This window comes from Peromyscus leucopus, chromosome 15 (genome assembly GCF_004664715.2).
Source record: "Peromyscus leucopus breed LL Stock chromosome 15, UCI_PerLeu_2.1, whole genome shotgun sequence".
In the NCBI taxonomy this organism is placed as follows: domain Eukaryota; kingdom Metazoa; phylum Chordata; class Mammalia; order Rodentia; family Cricetidae; genus Peromyscus; species Peromyscus leucopus.
The window spans coordinates 67152798-67171529 of NC_051076.1; the positions used below are offsets into that span (position 1 = coordinate 67152798).

General features: G+C 49.8%; 1 protein-coding gene across 2 annotated transcripts in view; it reads right to left on the bottom strand.

Annotated features, from left to right (window-relative positions):
• The window catches only part of Ccdc93 (coiled-coil domain containing 93), a 75074-nt gene that overhangs the window by 17003 nt on the left and 39339 nt on the right, over positions 1–18732 (bottom strand). For both annotated transcript variants that reach the window (XM_028893932.2, XM_028893931.2), the window contains 7 exons: positions 14814–14930; positions 13374–13436; positions 10135–10208; positions 8907–8988; positions 8234–8299; positions 5563–5616; positions 3827–3889 (listed from right to left, as the gene is read on the bottom strand). In XM_028893932.2, coding sequence (XP_028749765.1) covers positions 3827–3889; positions 5563–5616; positions 8234–8299; positions 8907–8988; positions 10135–10208; positions 13374–13436; positions 14814–14930 — 519 coding nt within the window. The remainder of the gene's footprint in view (positions 1–3826; positions 3890–5562; positions 5617–8233; positions 8300–8906; positions 8989–10134; positions 10209–13373; positions 13437–14813; positions 14931–18732) is intronic.

Genomic DNA, 18732 nt, shown 5'->3' on the forward strand with positions numbered 1-18732 from the left:
TGATCTGTCCCGGGTTCCCTAACTGCAGTGATTAGGAGAGGAGAGAAGTCTCACATGACTCCAGTGTTACCTCAGAAGTTTTCTGGGGCATGCTGAATGGAGGAGTCTGAGCTTCTAGCTCCTCCAGTCCTCAACTACTTCAAATATATATATTTTCTTTTTTCTCTTTTATTGAAAATACATCCTTGGATAAAGAAAATGTGGCATGTATACACAATGGAGTGTTACTCAGCTGTAAAAAAACGATGACATCATGAAATCTGCAGGCAAATGGATGGAACTAGAAAATATCATCCTGAGTGAGGTAACCCAGACTCAGAAGAACAAACATGGTATGTACTCACTCATAAGTGGATATTAGATGTAAAGCAAAGGATAATCAGACTACAACCCACAGCTCCAGAGAAGCCAGGAAATAAGGAGGACCCTAAGAGGGACACATAGATCACCCTGGGAAGGGGAAACAGATGAGATCTCCATGAGTAAACTGGGGATGGCGGGGGGGGGGGGGATAGAGGACAGGGGATGGGGGATGAGAACTTGAGGGAACAGGATGGTTGAGCTGGGGGAGGGACACAGTGGGAGAGCAATGAAAGAGAGATCTTGATAGAAGGAGACATTATGGGGTTAGGGAGAAACCTGGTGCTAGGGAAATTCCCAGGAATCCACAAGAACGACCCTAGCTTAGACTATTAGCAATAGTGGAGAGGGTGCCTGAACTGGCCTACCCTGGTGATCAGATTGGTGAATACCCTAACTGTCATCATAGAGCCTTCATCCAGTAACTGATGGAAGCAGATGGAGAGATCCACAGCCAAGCACCAGGCCAGGCTCCAGGAGTCCAGTCAAAGAGAGGGAAGAGAGATTATATGAGGCATGGGTGGGGGGAAGGGGTGGTCAAGATCATGAAATCTTCAGAGACCCCTGAACCAAGCTCAGAGGAACTCACGGACTTTAGACCAGCAGCTGTGGAGCCTGCATGGGACTGGACTAGACCCCCTGCATATGGGAGACAGTTGTGTAGTTGGTCTTTTTGAGGGGTCCCTGGCAATGGGATCAGGGTCTATCCCTGGTGCATGAACTGGTTTTCTGGAACCCATTATCTATGGTGGGAAGCCTTGTTCAGCCTTGATGCGGGGTGGGGTAGGGTGTGGGGGGTGGTATTGGTCCTGCCTCAACTGAATGTACCAGGCTCTGCTGACTCCCCATGGGAGCCCCTACCCTTTTGAGGAGGGGAAAGGGGGTGGGTCGGGGAAGGAGGCTGGGGGGAGCAGGAGGAGGGATGAGAGAGGGATATCTGTGGTTGGTATGTAAAATGAATAAAAAATTTCTTAAATAAAAAAATAGATTTTTCTCATATAATATATCCTGATTATAATTTCCTTCCTCTGCTCTTCCCAGTTCCTCTCCATCTCCCCTCTCCTCCAGATCTACTCCCTTTCTGTGTCTCATTAGAAAAGAACAGAAAACAACAAATATAACTAAATAAAATATAGTAAGATGAAGCAAAAGCTATCATATCGAAGTTGGACATGGCAACCCACGCTGTCCGCTCAGCCTCTGTGAGCAGCGCTTGGCTCTTCTCACGCCCCTCTCTCTTGTTCTTGCTTTACCTGCTCACTAGGGTTTGGTCCTGGGTCTTGCCCACATGTCCACAGCCTTAGCGAGCATCCACACATACGTACATGTGCACATTAAGACCTAGAGTCAATGGCAGGAATCACCCTGTCATTCTTCCACCTTATTCATGGAGGCAGCGTGTCTCGATCACACCCAGAGCTCAGACAGGACCAGTCTTGCTAGCCAGCTTGCTCTGGGGAATCTGTGTCCCTCTGAGGTGTTATTTCAGGTGGGCCACTATGTCCACCTGAATTTACATGGCTTCCAAAGGTCTGATCCCTGGTCTTCACACATTTTTTAAACTACGTAAGGCAAGTACTTTTTAAACTGAGCTGACTTCCAGCACACCCCACTCCCCACCCAGCTGGGAGTCTACTAACACTTTTCTTCACACTGCCACTTGAGTCCCTCCTCTTTGATGCCCGTTTCCCAATGATTTCCACATGTACACACACCTTTGGGTCAGACACTTGAGCGTCACCCTTGAGCCCCATCTCATCCAGTCATCACTAAATTCCAGTCACTTTCCCCTGCCAGCTCCATTCCCAGATCCTGCTGCCTCTACCCAGGCCAGGCCCCCGGCAACCTACTGGCTTCTCTGATGCCCTCTTCTAGTTCCGCCGCAGCCTCGCTTTAGCAGTGGTTTAAGTGGCATTGCCCACATAAACAGCCTTGTTCTTTGGCACATACGGGTGGCTCTTGGTCATCAAATAACCAGTTCCCATAAGGCAGACCATTCCCATTCTTGTTCCTGGGTCCTGATGCATGGCTGAGTAAGTAGCCAGTCAGGGTCTCCAAACAGCAGCAGGGCCCAGATTGTATTAATTTTATGTATCTTTAAATATTTGCTCTTGGTCTTGCTGAAGGCTGAGAAGCCGTCTTTAAATATTTGAAAGGTAGTCACGCATGGTGGTGCATATCTATAATCCCAGCACTTGGGAGATGGAGGCAGGATTATCAGAAGTTCAAGGCCAGCTGTGGCTACACATAGAGTTTGAGGCAGGTTGAGCTATAAGACTCCCTCTCAAAACACTAAAATAAAAATTAGAATAGTGCTCTTGTATCAAGGACATACTTGACTCCTCTGAATTTAACCACATACCTCACAGAATAGTTAAGAGCCAGGAAGATGGGAATAACCCCTCACAGGCCCCTGAAGCCCCCTGGCCATACATGCCAAAGCTTGGATTTTCCCTTCTAAAGGCAAGGAAAGTGTCCCAAACTAACGCGGAACACAAGGCCGAGGGCCATTTGTGGCTTTGACTCCCCATGAGCCAGACATTGGCAATATAATAATACATTTAGGAATACAGTGTCGACTGTGGCTAGGTTTGCAGCTGGCTCTACAACCTCTCTGCTCCAGATGTGACACCACTCTCTCTGATCTCCAGTTACTAAGGAGACATGAACTTGATTCCTGCCTTGGGGATCTGTGCGAGGCTTTGCCTTTGGAGAAAAAGCCTACTTAAAGCATTTTTTTAAAAAAGTTTAATATATATATATATATATATTTATATATATAATTTTATGAGTGTGGGTGTTTTGCCTGTATGTGTATGTATGCCTATATACTATGAAAGTCAGTGTCCTTGGAAGTCAGAAGAGGGTGCTGGATTCCCCGGAATCATCGGAGTAAAAGACAGTTGTAGCAGCCATGTGGGTGCTGGGAATTGAACCTGGGTCATTCGAAAGTGCAGCCAGTGCTCTTAACTGCGGAGCCATCTCTTCGGCGCCCCCTAAACTTATTTCACTTTTTAGTGATGTGGACTTGTATGTGTTTGCGTGGGGGTATGTGCCCATGAGTGTAGGTACCTGTGGAGTTCAGAAAAGTAGGTCAGATCCCCTGGAGCTGGAGTTACAGGCGGTTGGAAGGCAACTCATGTGAGTTCTAGGAACAGAACTAGGGTCCTGTGCAAGAACAGTAAGTGCTCTTAACTTCTTAGCCGTCTCCCTAGCGCCCTGAACCTACTTTTTTCCATACAGAACCCGAGGCTAATCACACCTACTCTGCAGGCAGGGTGAAGTTCAGCTCCAATAGCAATGCTGAAGGGAGCAGACATCTGTGATGCTGTCACACACACACATGGCTGCCGACAAAGGAAGCGGTGAGCACAGCCGCTCTACACCTCGACCCCTCCCCGTCCAGTCCCAGGACATTCATTCCAGCCAGGCACATCTGGCCACCACTGGCCTTGTGGACACCCACCTGAAGTAAGCGGATCTTGTACAGCTTCTCTTTTTCCATGGTGTACCGTCTGTCCAGGTCCTCCTAAGAGTGAGAACAGGCCACGGTTATCTAGAATGGAACTTCCACTCCCTGACGGAGTCTTTGGAAGTCGAGTACATCTAACCATATCCTCTCAGCTTGAGCCTCGAGTTCCTTCTCTCAGATGGCCAAGTTTAGCACCTCCCACCCACGAGACACTTCCACGCTGTATCCTTGAACCTCTTCTTCTGTCAGCATCCTGGCTGAAGCCAATGTTCTTTCTTAAAAAAAATGTATTTATTATTACTGAACTGTGGATTGTGGAGGTCAGAGGGCAGCTTTGGGGGGCTGGTTCTCCCCTTCCACCTTATGTGGGTTCTGGGGATTGAACTCAGGTCATCAGGCTTATAAGGCAAGTACTTGACTCACCAGCCCCTAAGTCCAATCAATGTTCTTTTTTTTTTTTTTTTTGGTTTTTTCGAGACAGGGTTTCTCTGTGTAGCTTTGCGCCTTTCCTGGAACTCGCTTTGGAGACCAGGCTGGCCTCGAACTCACAGAGATCCGCCTGCCTCTGCCTCCCGAGTGCTGGGATTAAAGGCGTGCGCCACTACCGCCCGGCTCCGATCAATGTTCTTAACTGAGTGCCTCCTATGGGCTCCTGAAGCCCCCCACCCCAGAACCTGGAACACTCGACAACAAAAGAGAGCCAACACACTACCTTAAGAGTCTTTGTTCTACGTCTCCCTGTTTTCAACTAACACTGCTTTTCTGTTTATGTTTCTGCCTGGACCTGAAGTATCCAAAATGACAACCACTAACCCTACCTGTCTATTCAAACCCGCATCAATTAAAGTAAGAAAAAAAAAAATCAGTCCCCCGGTTTCCATAGCCATGCACTATGCACGTGGGAAGATGCTTATGCAAACATTTTCATCATTATAGAAAGTTCTTTTGGGACAGAGCTAATGCCGTAGGTGTGGCTCTTCATTGAACCTAGACATGGGAAAGCAGCTGGACAGTCTGTTGTCTCAGAGAAAATTACGGAAGGGGCATGCATGCACATGAACACACATGGCACATGCGCAGTTTCTTGGACAGGGCTCAGCTACAGGTGACATCTAACATACCACAGGAGTCCCATGTCCAGTCTCCTAACGTGTTATGAAGAGCCACCCTAATGGCCCTGCTTGGAGGTCCCTCTTCCTCTCTCTTTACGTGTGACGAGTATTGTTTTAACTCATAACGAGGTTCAGCAAACTAGAGCATGCCTCGGAAAGCCTATACCTTTGAGTCATGTCTGACTTTCTGTCTATTTCTGTAGACAGAGGTGGGCTGGAATACAGTCATGTGCACTCATTTACAATACACGTGACACGAAGTCGTCACTTACAACGTTCACGTACAATATTGTAAGTGAGTTGATAACTGTGTTGAGCTGCAAGATGGACAGGCCTGACACGGTTTGTCAACTAGAGCAGTGGCCTGCTGTCATGCAGCTGAGGAGGGGTCCCCCCGGCACCACTCTCGGGCCTCAGAGCTCACGGGGCTGACACAGGCCTCTTCCATCTAAGGAATGAAAGGTCTAATAAGATGGCACCATGTCCCCAGAAGGCAGCAGAGAGGAGGTGGCTGTACAGACTGGACAGGAGGCCGGGAAGACTGTGCAGGGAGAATGGAAAGGAGGCTGCCAGGTTCTCTCGGGACGATGCTGGTCCCAAGGGTGAGGCGATACTTACGTTGTGAGTCATGGTGGAGGTCAGGGCACCCTGTGGCTCTCCATCGGAGAGAGTCTGAAAGGATGAGAACAGGGTCAGCACCTTTGCTCAGGAAGGGGCGCAGACAGAAGCTGAGTGTCTAGGCTTCACGGACATGAGCCCAGAGGAGCAACTATAGGGCTGAAATGGACCTCGTTTTTCTGAAGAGTGGCCAGATGGTGCGAGAAACCCAGATTTTAGACTGTTCTTCCAAGTTTGCCAGGTACAGTCTCCACAGCTCTTTTGAGTGTGTGTATGTGAATGTTGGTGTCTTGCTCTACCACTCTCCACCTTATTTATTAAAAAAAAAAGTTACATTTATTTATCTATCACATGTGTGTATATTCACGTGCTAGCGCGAGTGTGTCTGTGTGTGTGTGTGTGTGTGTGTGTGTGTGTGTGTGTGTGTACACCTTGCTGTTCTTTCCTTCTACTATGTGGGACCCAGGGATCAAAGTGAGCTCATCAGTCTTGATGGTGAGCACTTCACTGAACCTGGAACTCAGCCAGTCTGGCTAGACTGCCTGGCCAGTGAGCTTCCTTCTGTGACCACCTCCGTCACCGTCTCCTCACTGCCTGGCTTCTGCATGGGGGCTGGGATCCAAGCTCAGGTCTCTGCGCTTGCACAGCAGGCAGTTTCCCCTCTGAGGCGGCTCCGGCCCCCTTGCAGTTCATTCTCAATAGAAGAACGCCTTTGGTAGGAAGTGATGAGACAAACGTGATCACGTGATCGCTGCTGATTCAGAGGCCAGGGGAAGTGAAGATGCCTCAAAGGCTCAGTGCTGGAGAAGTGCCCGCCCGAGGGCAGCCTGGGCTGCAGTCCTCCTCTCCCTCACAGAAGGGAGGCATCTCAGACTGAGATGACCCAGCAGCTCTGAGGCCTGGCTCTCTCTGGCTAGGGGCAGCAGTTCCCACGGCCAGCTTCGTGTCCACGGGAGAGTGCTGGGTATAGTGGTGGGGTACCTGGAGAACATCAGTGCTGGGAGCTGGGACCTGCCCATCCCCCTGCTGCAAGTGCAGGGCAGGCTCAGTGAGTGGGCTCCACGGCCATGACCACCCACATCTGGGGAGGAGGCAAGCTTTGAATGAAGTGTGGTAAGGGAAAACAAAATCCAAGAGATCCACAGGGTCTGGTGACTCAGGCCTGTAATCCCAGCTACTCAGGTTATAGTGGAAAAAACTTAAAAAGACAGGCTAAGTGGGAAACAGCTCAGACATTTCCTATGGAGGGAGGGGTCAGAGTTTTGGGCCTGTGGCTGCTTCTTCCAAATCTAGAAGGAATCACTTGGATAAGATTCAAGAAAATCACCAGGCATGATGGTCTATGCCTTTAATCCCAGCGCTTGGGAGGCAGAGACAGGTGGATCTCTGAGTTCAGGGCCAGCCTGTTCTACAGAGCGAGTCCCAGGACGGCCAGGACTGTTACACAGAGAAACCCTGTTTTTAAAAAAACAAAAACAAAAACAAAAACAAAAACAAAAACGATCCAAGAAAAGCACAGGAGAAAGTTGAGAAATACAATGTGGGTGGAGTGAGGTGTGTCAAGGTACACTTGTGTGCACAGTGCGGTGTGTGTCAAGGTGCACTCGTGTGCAGAGTGCGGTGTATGTTAAGGTACACTTGTGTGCAGAGTGCGGGGTGTGTCAAGGTACACTTGTGTGCACAGTGCGGTGTATGTCAAGGTGCACTCGTGTGCAGAGTGCGGTGTATGTTAAGGTACACTCGTGTGCAGAGTGCAGGGTGTGTCAAGGTACACTTGTGTGCACAGTGCGGTGTGTGTCAAGGTACACTCATGTGCAGAGGCTGGAGGACGGTGCCCAGTGTTCTGCTCTATGTCTCTGCCTTATTCCCTGAACGCAGACGTAGGCTGGTGCTCAGAAAGCCCCAGCAATCCTCCTGCCTTTACCTACCAGTGATGGGGTTATAGGCTCTTGCAGCCATGTTTGGCCTTTTTGTTTAAGGAAATAATTATTTTTATTTTATGTTCATGAGTGTTTCGCCTGCACTGTATGCCCGTGCACCACCCAGTACCACGGGGGCTGGAAGCGATCGTCAGATCCCCTAGAACTGGAATACAGAAGGCTGCGAGTCACCGTGTGCATGTTGGGAAGTGTTCTCACCCAGCGAGCCACCTCACCAACCCTGGGAAGTGCGCATTACAGGCCCGGCTCAAGAAAGTGGAACATGATTAATGGTTGGTGCCAAGAGTGTGGCTGTGTAGTCCAGGCTGGGTGTAGCTGCTGCCATCTTTAAACACAGTAGCTGGGATGGGCAGCAGAAGACCCTCACACCATCAGGCCTTTTAACAGCCCGTCATGTAGGACAGAGAGGCTCATGAGAGCCTTCCCCTCCTCAAGATGTGAAAGGTAAGCTGCGGGTCTCTCTGAGGTGCTGCTGGCCTCAAGTTGCCAGGGACTCCCCTTGTGGAGCCCCTGTGACACCCAAACCCTGTAACCAACCCTAATAATCGTACTTTGGGTTCACCAAACTGGACTTAGAAGGCTTCCTTTTGCCCGTCAGTGCCCTTCCTGTCTGGAGCGAATGGAAGCTTCTTCACATCTCCCTAGGAAGAGTCACGGCCTGAGCCGATGCAATCTGTCCACATACCAGCCGGAAAGCAGCTGATGGCATCGGGACTAACTGAAGCCTTTACCTTCTCGCCCGGTGTTCTCTCAGCTTTCAGGGTCTCAATTTCCTGCTGCAGCCGAGCCATCTCCTCCTGGAAAAGGAAGTTGAATGAACCTTTACAGAGCTCAGGTAAGCTACCAACCGGAGGTAACCGTTAACGTCTTCCCACGTGGTTTGTTTTTCCATCTGTGCATGTGTGCGGGCACACGCACGCGTCCGGTGTGTATTTGCATGTGTGCGCTCATGCTCCTATGTGCACCACGGCATACGTGTAGCGGTCAGGGACAACCTACGGAGTCATTTTCTGTTTCTTTCCACCACGCGCGCCCCAGGGACTGAGCTCAGGCTGTCGGGCTTGGTGGCAAGCACCGTCCGTCATCCGCTGAGCCACCTTGCCTGCCCGGTTTAACTATTCAATGGAGACGTTTCATCTTTACTTTCACTGGTTTGTGCCGGGACAAAAGCCTCCAGGGAACCAGGTGCTCTGCGCCCACCGGCAAGCTCGTCCCTTCCTGGGAAAGAGCTCTCCCAGGCTTGCGGGAGCAGAAGGCACTTACTCAGCCTGAGCCAGCTTCTTACACCGCACTGCACGGGCTAGCAGGCCCAGCAGCACGGGGTGGGGGGTGGGGGTGGGAGTGGGTGGGGGTGACCAGGACCCCAGCGAGCTCCTGCCTGTCCAACAACGCCACAGCACTTACCCGGCAGTGTGCTTTAAACTCCTGCTCCTGGCTTTTCAGGTTTTCATTCATGGCTACCAGTGCTCTCAGGCTCTGCAGAATGCTGAGGAGGAAAGACCAACGGCCCAGGGCAGGCCATTACCATTTCATTTTACAAACCAAGGGTAAAGCCACACCCAGAATACAAGGAGCTCCTGCTTAATCCCCTTTGTTTTCCCCACGGGTGTAATGAGAGTGCCACAAACTGTTGTCATTTCCATTCCTGATTATGCATTTGGACCTTCAAGTCCACGAGGAGACAAAAAAACCACCCAGGACAGGATTCTAGAATGTGAAGGTCAACTTTGGAAACATCATGAGCTTCAGTGGTATTCATTTATCATTTACTCAGTGGCGCTCAGGGTAAACAATATCAGTAACTGTGTGTGTGTGTGTGTGTGTGTGTGTGTGTGTGTGTGTGTGCGTGCGCGTGCGTGCATTTGTGTTCACACCCATGTGGAGGCTAGAGGGCAGTCTCAAACGTTGTTCGTCAGGTGCTGGCCCCTATTTTCTCTCAGTTAAAACAGGGTTTCATTACATTTATTTATTCACTTAGTATGTGTGAGTGAGTGTACTTGTGCAGCACGTGGAGGTCAGAGGACAGACAGCCTGTGGGAGTCAGTTCTCTCCTCCTCCTGCCTGGGTTCCCGGAACTGAACTCGGGTCATCTGGCTTCATAGTCGGCACTTGACCCCACACAGCTATCTCAGCAGCTTGTTCCTCCCTGTGTTTTGAGACAAGCTCTCACTGGCCCGAGACCTGCCAAGCAGTTCAGCCTGGCTGGCTAGCAAGTGCCAGGGGCCGTGTCTCCGCCTCCCTGGCTCTAGGATTACAAGCATGTGGATTACACCATGCCCAGCCTTTTCAGGTTGGACCTAGGACATCAGACTTAGGTTCTCATGCTTAAAAAGCAAGCACTTTACCCTCTATGCCCGCAGCCCTGGTTCATGGTTTTTCAAACCAGCACATCACGGCTCGGGTCACAGGAAGAGCTGACAGGAAGGTGGGTGACCCAGTGCGGTCCAAGAATCTCAGTGAGCATCAGGGGGACTGCTGGTCCCTTCCAGATGCTCATGTGACAATATCTGAATGGAAATGGAGCCCCAGCCTATCACCTCCGGCTGGTCTGTCCCTTGATCAGACAAATCAAGCCGCAGACACTGTGGCCAGTTTCCTCAAAGGGATAATAGCACATGCCGAAACCCCTTACCTCGGGTCAGCCTTGGCTTCTAATTTCTCCAGGGCTGCCTGTTCTTTGTCTAGTTTCTCACCATGATTCTTCAGCTGCAAGACAGAGCAGAGGCGTCACTGGCTACAGAGACTGAAAGGCAAACAGAAAGGTGTGCCCCCCCCCCAATTGCTGCCTCATTTGGGATAGATGACCAAGCCCATTGGCTTTGGTTGTACACTGAGAAAAGAGGTGTGCCAGACAGATGGGATGGAGGGGGAGAGGCGGCAGGGAGGTCAGAACCTGCTCAATGGTGCACTGGCCGTGGAAACGCGGACGATGACTTCAGAGTGCCGCAGAAAGAGGCGGGGAAGCCCAGGCAATGCTGAGAGCAATGCCTTGGGGTAGGAAAGAGGGCGGCGGTAAAAAGTGACAGAGAGAAAGAGAGACAGGGAGGGAGGGAAAGCAAGAGAGGAACTATCAGAATACCACTGTCACAGCAGGGCTAAATCTTCCCAGCCTCTTGAACGGTGTTATTTCTGGCTTTGTGTCAACTTGACACATACTAGAGTCATCTGAGAGGCCTCAATTTAGAAAATGCCTGCATGAGATCCAGCTGTAAGGCATGTTCTCAGTGATCAATGGGGAAGGGCCCAGCCCATGGTGGGTGGGGCCTCCCTGGGCTGCTGCTGGTTCTGGGTTCTACAAGAAAGCAGGCTGAGCAAGCCATGGGAAGCAAGGCAGTAAGCAGCACCCCTCCATGGCCTATGGATCAGCTCCTGCCTCCAGGATCCTACCCTGTTTGAATGCCTGTCCTGACTTCCTTTAGTGATGAACAAGAATATGGAAGTGTAAACCAAATAAACCCTTTCCTCCCCAACTTGCATTTTGGTTATGGTATTTCGTTGCGGCAATAGAAACCCTAACTAAGGCCAATGGTTCTACCTTCTTTGGATGTAGCAAATGAAAGCATCTTTAAGAACCTGCAGATTTTAATGCACAGCGATATCCTTTCCCGTCTGTTATGTGAGTGTGCACTTGCTAGTGTGTGAAGTGCAGGTGGAGTCCAGAAGTCTCCCTCAATTTTTGCTTCTCCAACTTTATTTTTTGAGACCTGATTTGTCACTGAAATTGAAAGTCAAGGTGTTGCTGGCCTACTTGGCCAGTGAGCCACAGGGATCCCCCTGTCTTGGTGTCCCAGTGCTGGGGTTACAAGTACCACCACTACGCCAGGCTCTTACGTGGATGATCAGGTTCTGAACACGGGGTCTCACGCTCATGCCGCAAGCACGTCACCCACCGAGTCCTCTCCCCACCCCATCTACTGTTTGTTTTAAGTACATCTTTTACAATGATCTAGAAAATAAGGTCTAAAATCACGAACACGGCAAACTCCCAAAGCATAGAAAGAAATATGTACATGTGGGCTCATGAGATGGCTCACTATGGCACTTGCCTCCACGCCTGATAATCTGAGTTCAGTCCCTGGAATCCGCATGGTGGAAGAGAACCAACTTCCACAAGTTGCCCTCCGACCCCCACACAGGCACTGTGGTGTGCTTAACGGCCCAGCCCCATACACACACTAAATAAATACATATAGACATTTCTTAGAGGAAATATGTACCAGTATATAGGATATAATTGCTATGGAATCATAGCACAGTCCTTAAAAGACTGAAAAGGTCCTGGCTGTACTCACCACCCTGGAATGGGCGGACAGATGGTGGGTTACAGGAGTTTACTTTTTGGTTTTGTAAATTTTTGAACCATGTGAATATGTACCCCATTAAAAAAAAAAAAAAAAAAAAAAAAAAAACAAGTTTCCAAAGTTCCTAGTCGAAAGTGGCAGTACAGCCAGGTGTCACATGAAACCTTCTCACCTCCAGTCTTGAACTAACCCAGGCTATGACGCCGGACCAGGAAAGTAGGCTAACTCATGGGACAAGACCGAGGGCTGGCAGATGGGAACAGATGGCAGACAGCTATGGAGAACTAGCCAGCGTAGGTGGGGAGATTGGCTTGTAGGGCTGAGGCCTGTATCAGAAGAGCGAGGCCGACAGAGCAATGGAGCCCGACTCTGTCACACAGGAAAGCACCTGAGGGCTCCAGATGGCTGGCCACAGCAAAGAGACCGGGAAGTTCCTCAGCTCTGGGCATCTGCTGCCATCGGCTGATTTACCACACAGAAGGCAGCGCCCTCCCAGAGGAACAGTGGAAGCCAGCTGCCGCGGCAGTTAATACTGTCAACTCGACAGGACCTAGAATCACCCGTGAGACGAGCTCTGGGCGTGTCTGAGGGACCAGCCCGGTTAGGCCAGCCTCTGGGCCAGCCTGTGATTTCTCTTCACTAGGTTCACTGACTGGGGAGGCCCACCCTACAAGTGGGAGACACCATCCATCCCCGGGACTGGTGTCCTACGCTGCAGAGAGAGGAGGCCATGAGATGAGCACCAGTGTTCATGGCTCTGCTTCTGGACTGGGCGTGCTGTGAGCATCTGCTTCAAGTTCCAGCTGCCTCCTCCACCGTGAAGGATGGCATCCTTCAACTGTGAGCCACGCTAGAGCCCTCCCTCTTTAAGCTGCTTCTTGTCAGGGCTTTTGCCACAGTAACAAGTCAAGGAGCTGTAGCGCGCACACAGTATTGAGAGATGGTGAGAGGAAACCTTAAACCAGATGAGCATATAACCAAGAGTCCTCAAACACCCGAAGACAGGAAAAAAAAAATGGTGTGTCAGCTTCTAAATGCAGCCAGACTAAAGAAACAGCTATAGAGCAATAGATACTTTGGATCCAGAGAGTTCCCATAGGGACCTGGAAAGACAGTGCTCATGGAAAAGGCACTGGGCTTCCAGCCAGGGAATCAGAATTGTGACTGGACGGATTGCGATACGGACAGATTAGAGCTGGTGGCCTGTGCCACTGATGCCGCAGCCAGTTAGCGTCCTGGCTTTCCTGGGGTGGCTCCACGGCTGTCTCCACCTGTCCGCCACCTTCCACGCCGGCTTCACTTCATGGAGAAAGCAGTCTATTTCATCACATTAGTCGACCCTGGAAGGGCAGGCTTCGAAGACAGGAAGCTTAGGTCTGCGTCCTGAGAGGGCCCAGCGCGGTCATGTCTGACCAGTGCTGCTGGGGGAATGGGGCTCTCGTCAGCCGGCGTGGAGGGAAGGCTCTGTCCTCAGAGAAGGGAGGTTTCATGGCGCTGCTTCACCCATGTGACCTGGGAGAGGTGACTGTGCGCCCCGAGGTCACAGGAAAGGAGGGGCAGACCCGCTTACCTCCGCCAGTGTCTTCTTCATGTCACTGTACTTGGCTTGGAGGCTGGTATGATTCCCTTGCAGCTGTGAGTGAGAAAGAGGACATTTGCTTGAATGGACTCCTTTTCTCGGTCCAGACATCGATGGGTTCCCTCTTTCACAATGAGGAGGAAGAAGCCCAGAAAGGCTGAAACTGATTAAACTGCAGGACTTTCATTTTTATTTGTTTTTAAACAGTTCTATATTTACTTATTCTGGTGCTAGGGAGTTAACCCATGTTTCATCCCCAGGACCCATTTGGTAGAATGGAAGAAGTAACCCCAGCAAATTGTCTACTGACTTCCATGACATATGTGCCTTGCCTTCAGAAATAAATGGGAAACAATGGTTTATTTCTCCCACTCCCTGCCGTCACCAGGACCTACCATACCTGCCTCCTAAAGTCTGGGGCTCTCTGATCCTTCCTGCCCACATCCCACATCATACACAATGACAGGCAGCAGCATGTCACTGCCTTGCTGCGACCCTCTGTGGCTGCCACAGACCTAACATGGACCAGGAAAGTGCTCTGTCATCAGCCTGCCCACTGCACACCTCACTCAAGACGCCTCAACCATCAGACAGGAAGGAGCTGGCCAACTCTTCCTCCCTTCATCTTTGCTTATGTTGCTCTGTAAGTCTCCACCTGGCTCCTCAACACCTCTAGGCATCTCTATGCCCCCATTCAGTCACTGCCCATTCATCTTTCCAGACTCAGCCAGCTCCCCAGACTTCCCCATTGAAGCCCTCATCACACTGGTAACTAAACAGTGAGTGTGATGGATATTTCACTTACTGCAGGTCTCCATTACACCTTAGGGTCCTTGCAGACAGGGTCCTCACCCGGTCTTCATTCACCCCTATAGCTCAGCTGTCACTTAGCACACACAGCACTATGTATTTATGAAGAAACACCATTCTGGTCCTGTATATTTTACATGCACGCACGCACGCACGCACGCACGCACGCCTGAAGACTGAAGACTAGATCTGCAGAATCCATGTGAAAATCTAGATGAGTGGCAGCTTGCCTCCAACTCCAGTGCTTAGGAGGCAGAGACAAGGGATATCCCTGGCAACTTAGCTCCCTAGACAAGTCAAACTGGTTGAGAGACCTTACCTCAGTAAACTAAGTGGACAGTGAGTAAGAAAAGCACCCAACAACAGCCTCTGGCTCCTACATGCCCATCAGGCACACGTATGCACACTTGCACACAAGTACCCCCACATACCTGCACACATTATCCACCTACACTTTGCTTACAAAAACTCATGCAGCTAGCCTGGATGAAGGCTGCAGCATGCCTGCGCTAGAGCCCCCTTTAAGCAGTCCACCACGAGGCTCTTCAGTCATTCATCTTCCCAACTTCTCCCCTCTTGCAAGAAGTTTCATTAGCCGAGTGCAATTATAAAAACACTCACCTCTTGTAGCTGTTTGGTCTTCTGCAGAATCTGCTTATTCAAGGAAATGACCTTCCGCTGATGCAGCTGGGAGGTTCCTAATTTTTCTGGACTTTCTTCAGCGGACAGCTCAGATTGCTGTGGGAAGACCCAAAGCAGGTAATGAACTCAGCTCTTTTCAGGTGGTCCAGCCCTCCTCAGCGTAAGCAAGGCAGTTCTGGGCAGCCAGGCTCACCCAGCCAGGGCATTTACAATGTCTTACTCAGTACCAAAATCTACACAGGGAAAGTCTGACATGATGACTGAGGCCCTGGTCAGCAGTCTGCTTTGGAGCAGGGGCGGCATGGGCACAGGCTGCCCAGCTAAGGTTGTGCTGAAATCACCCAGGCAACAGGGCCTGTGGGGGTCTTGGTGGGGGATTCAGGATGTCTTAGTGGTTTCTTATGCGACCATCTGGAATCACGAAGAGGTACAAACAGGAGACGGCAAGACGGCTAGTGGGCAAAAGCACTTGCCACCACGCCTGATGAGTTAGATCCCCGGAACTTAGGCAGAAGACTCCCAAAGCTACAGGCTGTCCCTCTGATCTCCACATGTGTGCAGTGGTAAGTGTGTAAACACACACACACACACACACACACACACACACACAGACTAATGTAATAAAATATGAAATAAGCTATAAACTGAAGCACTTTCATTAAAGTTTTATAAATACACAGCTGCAAAGTCTAGTCATCTCCGATCGTGCATAATGAGCAGCCAGCCCACCCCCTCTCCCCCTCCACAGACCACTTTCTCAACTATCTCCTACTTCCGTTCTTCTGTCTTAAAAAAAAAAAAGACGGGTTCAAGAAGGAAAAAGGGGCCAAGAGAGGTCATGGAGTAAACCTCTGAAAACGGACAAGTGAGAAGGGGGATGGAGAAGGCCAAACAGACCCAGGGACTGTAAGAACTGGAGGCAAGTAGAGGAGAGATTTCTGGGTAGGGTCACAGGGTAAATGACCGACAATTTCTAGAAGAGGTAACGATGATTACTAAGGAATGACGCAAAGACGAAGCAAGGGATGGAGAGACAGACGGCTGGGTGGTAAAGGTGCTTGCCACCAACCCCCAGGCCCATCACAGGGGAGGAAGAGAACCTGCTCCCAAAAGTTATCCTTGACTTACATGGATGCTCGCCACTCCGCCACTCCTGCCAGGCCCACAGATAAATAAATGTAACTTTTTTAAAGGAAGGAAGCAACTTGTTATAGAAAACTAATAGAAACTTTTGTCCTAATAAGCCTGGTAGGGAGTGGAGGAGCCTGGAGAGATGGCCCAGCCATTAAGAGCACTTATGGCTACTGCACAGGACCCTAGTTCAGGTCTTAGACCTAGATGGTGGCTAACAACTGTTTATAATGCCTGTTCCAGAGGATTTGATGCCCTCTTCTGGCCTCTACGGTTACCAGGCACATACAACATGTGGTATCGATACATATATGTAGGCAAACTCACTCATCAATCTTTCTTTAAAAGGAACCTTGGGGGAAGTCCGGGGAGAAGAAACAGAAGGGTTTACCTTGATGTAATAGCAATCATTCCAGTAGCTTTACTGAGCATCGAAAGCCCAAGCTAATCATGTATTTCCAGCCTAAATGTAGGTACCTTTGGGGCAACTCACTGTCCCCGCATGTTTCATCAGTGCTCATGGGAAGTCTGGACAGTGCTGCGCCGGGAAAAAGAGACAGCAAAGGAGGAGAATCTGCACAGGAATCAGCACGACTTACCCGGCTAAGCTTTCCCTGAATTATTTACACTGCCGTTGACAGACCACGAAGGTTTTTGTTGATTTGTTTTGCTGCTTTTGATGATTTTGGAATTGGGGAACAGGGGGCTGGCTACCAGCGCAGTGAAGAGCCAGCAGTAACGTTCTGTATACTGTGGGCCAAAAGCCAGAAAGGCAACAGAGAACCCTTGGGGCTAGAGAGACAGCGCGGCAGTTACGAGTGGATATTGTTTCCACAGAGGACCAGAGTTCAGTTTCCATCACACAGTTGTGTCCGGCAGCCCACAACCACCGTCCACCTTACTGCAGAAGATCTGATGGCTCTATCCTCCAAGAGCACCTGTATGTACACGTGTGTGCATGCACACTCACACACAATTTAAAAAAAGGAACAGAAAACTAAACACTAGCTATCACAAGCCAGGACTTCAGAAAACGCCCACTATCAGGCCCCTGTGTGACAGTCAGGGTCAACTGTCAAGCTGACAACTCTGGAGCCACCTACGAGGCAAGCCTCCAGGCACACTGTGAGGCACACTGCTGGCTGGGTTAAATGGTAATAAGACCCACACTAAAGTAGGAGGTGCCATCACTTGGGCTTGGTCTTAGAGGATAAAAAGGGGAAAGCCAGCAGAGCTCAGGCGTCCATGGCCCTCTGCCGACTCTGTCGATCCGACTCTCCTGCCATCGCGACAGACCGTGTCCTTGAACTGTGGGCCAGAGTAAACCTCCTTCCCCTGAACTGCTTTTGTCCAAGGGTAACTTATTGGTAACAGAGTAAGAATGAAGACTTGTTAGATTTCTGGAAACTGAGTTGACTTTTTAAGATTAATTTTATATGCATTGAAGTACAACCTTTATCCCAGGAAAGGATAAACTCTAAAAACTACTTCAGGACAGAAGAAAAGGGGCATGCTGGAGATGTCTTTCTGTATGCTGTGAATGTGTTGCTCTGATTGGTTGATAAATAAAATGCTGATTGGCCAGTAGCCAGACAGGAAGTATAGTATGGGCTGGATAAGCAGAGAGGAGAATTCTGGGAACAGGAAGGCTGGGTCAGGAGTCACCAGCCAGACACAGAGGAAGCAAGGTGTGAAGGCAGAACTGAGAAAAGGTACCAAGCCACATGGCTAAACATAAATAAGAATTATGGGTTAATTTAAGTGTAAGAGCTAGTCAATAGTTAGCCTGAGTTAATGGCAGAGCAGTTTTAATTAATATAAATAAGCCTCTGTGTGTTTACTTGGGTCCAAGGGTCACAGGGCTGCAGGAGCCAGGCAGAACCAAGAAAACTTCAGCTACAAGGGCAGTCAGGAGGGAAGATCTCCCTTTGCAAATCACTTCAAAGTCAGAGTCACTATGAACTCACTGTAACTTACCTACTTTGACTGATCCATCCTCAACCATAGTATTAATTTGGACCTGTTTGTAGCTTGCACTTCATTTCCAAATGAGATTTTAATATACAACCCAGTACCTGACACTGCCCTCCAAGGTACCACAGGCATAGCTTGAGAACATTTCAGATACAGCATAGCTCTATGCTTGCCCAGGCTGCCCTAGAACTGGCTTTGCAGCAGAGGATGACCTCCTGCCTCCACCTCTCAAGTGCTGGGGTTACAGGAGTTCACTCCCATGCTTGGTATATATACTGCTGGAGATCAAGCACAAGCTTTATTCATGCTAGGCAAGCATTCCACCAGCTGAGCCACCCCTTTCTTTCCGTCCCTCTCTCCCTCCTCCTCTCGTGTATGTGTCCGTGTGTGTGCAAGCACACATGTGTAACACAAAGTCTCACTCTCTAACCCAGGTCATCTTTGGAACATTATGTAGCCCAACTTGATTACATCTGGAATTAAGTAAAACCCAAGCAGCTGGGCACACCCGCTTCTTCTTGATGGTATCATTTGAGGCCACACCTTCTGGTGGCAGCCTATATAAAGGACACAGAAGAAGAAAGCTTTTGCCTGCTATCTTCCCTCTTGCTGGCGAGTTAATCTATCTTGTTGCTGAGGCATTCCTTCACTGGCATTAGAGCCTACTTTTGGGGGATTCTGATGTATGTTGAAGAACAGCTGAGATATTCAGCCCTGTGGACTGAACAATATTGGATTCTTGGACTTTCCATTGAAAGATTGCCATTGTTGGACTAGCCAGACCACAGCCTGT